The sequence below is a fragment of the Coregonus lavaretus genome (assembly GCF_964263955.1).
Source record: "Coregonus lavaretus genome assembly, contig: HAP1_SCAFFOLD_156, whole genome shotgun sequence".
In the NCBI taxonomy this organism is placed as follows: domain Eukaryota; kingdom Metazoa; phylum Chordata; class Actinopteri; order Salmoniformes; family Salmonidae; genus Coregonus; species Coregonus lavaretus.
The window spans coordinates 892908-897907 of NW_028164304.1; the positions used below are offsets into that span (position 1 = coordinate 892908).

The 5000-nt window shown below is 43.9% G+C and overlaps 1 protein-coding gene across 1 annotated transcript in view; it reads right to left on the reverse strand.

Moving 5' to 3' along the window:
* LOC311117221 (unconventional myosin-IXAa-like) overlaps positions 1 to 5000 on the reverse strand; it is a 73168-nt gene that overhangs the window by 62815 nt on the left and 5353 nt on the right. Inside the window, exons 3-4 of the mRNA XM_084192197.1 lie at positions 1242 to 1339; positions 817 to 943 (exon numbers count right to left, since the gene is read on the reverse strand). Coding sequence (XP_084048323.1) covers positions 817 to 943; positions 1242 to 1339 — 225 coding nt within the window. The remainder of the gene's footprint in view (positions 1 to 816; positions 944 to 1241; positions 1340 to 5000) is intronic.

Below are 5000 nucleotides of genomic sequence, written 5' to 3' on the forward strand. Positions count from 1 at the left end.
TATTTGTAGACGGATGACAGAATTGGAAATGATGTAATTATATGCTGCATGCAAACCAAATTCCTGACCGAGGAATTGCATTTTCCACCGAGTGGCTTGGTACTGAAAAGCCTTGCACAGTACGTCACTGCAAATGCATCTGAAAACATTCTGACATTGAGTAACAAAGTGCCTGTGTGGATGGGAACACAGTTGAGGAATAGATTTCCACACCCCGCCATCCCCATAGGTCTTATTTCTGACTGTACGTCTCATTCCATCACCTTCTGTTGTATCCATTATAAAACTATAAAATAGAAAACCTTTCCTGAACTTAAACTTGCACGTGTGTTTTCTTACTCGCACCGGCTTTGTTGATTAGCTCCTTTCCTGAGAAGAAACGTCCTTCACTATAGCTGGGATATGTGGTTGTCTCAGCTCGCTATCTTAAGATGAACTGTAAGTCGCTCTGGATAAAAGCGTCTGCCGAATGACTAACATGTCAAATGTAAATGTAATAAGGAATCATTTCAACAGTAACATGCTTACCTCTAACAGTTCTGAGACAGTAACATGCTTACCTCTAACAGTTCTGAGACAGTAACATGCTTACCTCTAACAGTTCTGAGACAGTAACATGCTTACCTCTAACAGTTCTGAGACAGTAACATGCTTACCTCTAACAGTTCTGAGACAGTAACATGCTTACCTCTAACAGTTCTGAGACAGTAACATGCTTACCTCTAACAGTTCTGAGACAGTAACATGCTTACCTCTAACAGTTCTGAGACAGTAACATGCTTACCTCTAACAGTTCTGAGACAGTAACATGCTTACCTCTAACAGTTCTGAGACAGTAGGTAGGACTTCTGGATTGCAGATGTCAATGGAGTCATCTCGGTACGTCTTCTTCTTATAGCGGATGTTCCCCAGGTGAAGAATGGCCGACAACAGAGAAAAGATCCTGCGGGACAGAAACGTGGCTCGTTTCAACACGGCAACGTGGCTCGTTTCAACACGGCAACGTGGCTCGTTTCAACACGGCAACATGGCTCGTTTCAACACAGAAACATGGCTCATTTCAACACAGAAACATGGCTCGTTTCAATACAGAAACTGGTTAGAGCTTTTGGACAGTGTATCAGGGTAATTGACCTGTGACTATGATTCCTTGGCCTGTGTTTGTAATTTCAGTGTATGTCAATGTGTCAGTGTGTGTATGAGCGGTGAGTTTGTGTGTGTGCTTGCGCTTGTGTACTCACTGTTTGCGCGTGGCAGGCAGGAATCCCACCATCTCCATGGCCAGCTGCAGTCTCTCAAAGTCGTGCTTCAGGTCCTCCCCTTCCACTGTGAAGCAGTCCTGCACGGGCCAACGACAGGAAACCAGGTGTTATCAGTGTCCATTTGGCAGCCATTTTGGCCTTACCACATCATGGCCTACTAAAGGATAGCCATTTTGGCTCAAACAACACTGCAACTGTAGCACAAAATCAGTGCGACTGCCAAACAGTAAGTCAGCCCAGTGTGCTCAGCTGAGCGGATACAGTATGTGCTGTACTAGCCAGTGCTGTGCCATCAACAACACTACATGCTGTATCAGTGACTAACTAACTTAGAGAAAATGTCCACCCAAGAACTGAAGATGACTTGTAGTGACAGGCTTCTCCTAAGACAGCTCAGTGGCATGACACACAGAGAGGCCGAGTGACTTATAAGAGCATGTCATTAGGAAGTTCGGTCTAACAAACCAGAGACAAGAGAGACACATTTCTGGTCAGATTTTAGGGGCCTGGTGAACGATAACATATGCATGTTCTGCTCATGCAGTGGAAAATTCAGGGGCTTTTTCTGCTATGCTTTCTGTGGAAATGTGGCCTGCTGGCAAAGGAAATAAGAAGAGTAGCAATTTATGACCGCCTTTATAGGGTCTGTTGGGGTAAGTGTCTTTATAGGGTATGTTGGGGTAAGTGTCTATTGGGTATGTTGGGGTAAGTGTCTTTATAGGGTCTGTTGGGGTAAGTGTCTTTATAGGGTATGTTGGGGTAAGTGTCTTTATAGGGTATGTTGGGGTAAGTGTATTTATAGGGTCTGTTGGGGTAAGTGTCTGTATAGGGTCTGTTGGGGTAAGTGTCTTTATCGGGTATGTTGGAGTAAGTGCTCAAAAGAAGCTGTATCATTTATTTATTTGTTTGTCCATTGGCCAGCAGAGAGAAGAGTTATGATTGCAGCATATTAAAGGGATACTTTGGGATTTTGGCAATGAGGCCCTTTACTTCCCCAGAGTCAGATGAACTAGGGGATACCATTTTTATATCTCTGTGTCCAATATGAAGGAAGTTAGAGGTAGTTTTGTGATACAATGCTAACTAGCGTTAGCGCAATGCTAGCAGAAGAAAAAAAATTGTATCCACAAGTTCTGCCACCATGTTAGCATTAAAATAAAAATGGGGAAGTACACTGAACAAAAATATAAATGCAACATGTAAAGTGTTGGCCCCAGTATGAAAATGTATGCACTCACTAACTGTAAGTCGCTCTGGATAAGAGCGTCTGCTAAATGACTAAAATGTAATGTAAATGTAATGTTTCATGAGCTGAAATAAAAGATACCCAGACATTTTCAATACGCACAAAAGGCTTCTGTCGCTCGAATTTTGTGCAAAAATGTGTTCACATCTGTTAGTGAGCATTTCTCCTTTGCCAAGATAATCCATCCACCTGACAGGTGTGGCATATCAAGAAGCTGATTAAACAGCATGATCATTACACAGGTGCACCTTGTGCTGCGGACAATAAAAGGCCACTCTAAAATGTGCAGTTTTGTCACAACACAATGCCACAGATGTCTCATGTTTTGAGGGAGCGTGCAATTGGCATGCTGACTGCAGGAATGTCCATCAGAACTGTTGCCATAAAATTGAATGTTAATTTCTCTACCATAAGCCGCCTCCAACATCGCTTTAGAGAATTCGGCAGTATGTCCAATCGGCCTCATAACCGCAGACCACGTGTATGGCATTGTGTGGGCGAGCGTTTTGCTTACATCAATGTTGTGAACAGAGTGCCCCATGGTGGCGGTGGGGTTATGGTATGGGCAGGCATAAGCTACGGACAACAAACACAATTGTATTTTATCGATAGCAATTTGAAGTGAACCATCACTTTAAGACCCATGGTAGATGAGAGTTTGAATCAGATGGTATGACTGCTTATAACACCAGGAGGGCAGAGTGGATCAGATGGTATGACTGCTTATAACACCAGGAGGGCAGAGTGGATCAGATGGTATGACTGCTTATAACACCAGGAGGGCAGAGTGGATCAGATGGTATGACTGCTTATAACAACACCAGGAGGGCAGAGTGGATCAGATGGTATGACTGCTCCTCTCCAGAGGAATATAAACACACCGCATGCTACACAGCTGTTTATCACACAGTTGCTTACACATACGCTCACACAAATGCACGCACACACTCTCACGCACACACCTCCTTAATGTGAGTGGGGGTCTTTCCTGTACGGGCTCATTCCTCCATTGTTGCCATAATTATTTCCATACCAAACACTCCTGACATGACTCAGCTCTTAACAAGTGCCTCATCCACCTCTCCCTCTCTACTTTCATGTCTTCAACATCAACTTTTTATCCGTCCCTCCCCCGTTCAAGTATCCAGTGTGTGTAATATAAAAAGGTCCACTTCTCCTGTTCAACAGTATGATTCTTCCCAACCACAACAACGCCGAGGTAATAAAAGCCGTTTCTGATTCTTTGGCTCCGGGTGGAAATGAAAAGGTCTATTTCCAGATCACCAGGTCTGTTCTACAGACACTCCATGTCTCGCACAGCTCACACTCACCAGGCCTCTACAATTCCACAATGTCAGTGAAGGGTAGAAAAACTAATGAACAACTGAGTCTTTGATAGTATTGTAATATACATTGGCTGTCTATTACAACAGAACTATCATTATACAATACCATGTATTACTATCTATATAGTATCGTAACATAAAAATACTACAAAAGTACAAATTCTTTCAGTGGTACCTTGTACATTATTTGCCTTCCCTTTCTTTAATGTCAAGACAGTATATAATAATTCAGAGTCTTTTCCAGTAACAACGTATTAGCCTTGCCTGTCCCCATGTTGCAGATGTGCAGCAAATCAACACAAAAATCACAAAACACTCACTTACCTGGAGACATTGGGGAAATGTCTTTGCACATATTGTGATTGGTGAGATGATCGGTGAAGCACTACACTGATTCAAGGCTATGGAATATGCATATGGTGAGCATGCCATACACCGACACCAGAACATCCATCACTAATTCAATCAGCAAACCCAGAATCAGACACCTGTCGCCAGGCGGTTTTGGTCATCGACTGCTCAGGATGACTATTTATCCATCTATGCTAACATGAGGGGCTTGTTGGCTCAAAATGGAAACTTGTTGACATAGCCCCACAGAAGCTGACCTTGAGTCAGTGTGTGTGTGTGTGTTTGGTTGAGTGTGTGTGTGTGTCTGGTTGAGTGTGTGTGTGTGTGTGTCTGGTTGAGTGTGTGTGTGTGTGTGTGTGTCTGGTTGAGCGTGTGTGTGTGTGTGTGTGTGTCTGGTTGAGTGTGTGTGTGTGTGTGTCTGGTTGAGTGTGTGTGTGTCTGGTTGAGTGTGTGTGTGTGTGTGTCTGGTTGAGTGTGTGTGTGTCTGGTTGAGTGTGTGTGTGTGTGTGTGTGTGTGTGTCTGGTTGAGTGTGTGTGTGTGTGTGTGTCTGGTTGAGTGTGTGTGTGTGTGTCTGGTTGAGTGTGTGTGTGTCTGGTTGAGTGTGTGTGTGTGTCTGGTTGAGTGTGTGTGTGTGTGTGTGTCTGGTTGTCTGGTTGAGTGTGTGTGTGTGTCTGGTTGAGTGTGTGTGTGTGTCCAGGCTTTTGAACAAAGCTCCCCTCCATATTCCACTGCCTCCTGATTAGTGTCAAAAGTTCACAGGTCAAGTCATCAATCCTATGGTGGTCAAGAGCAGG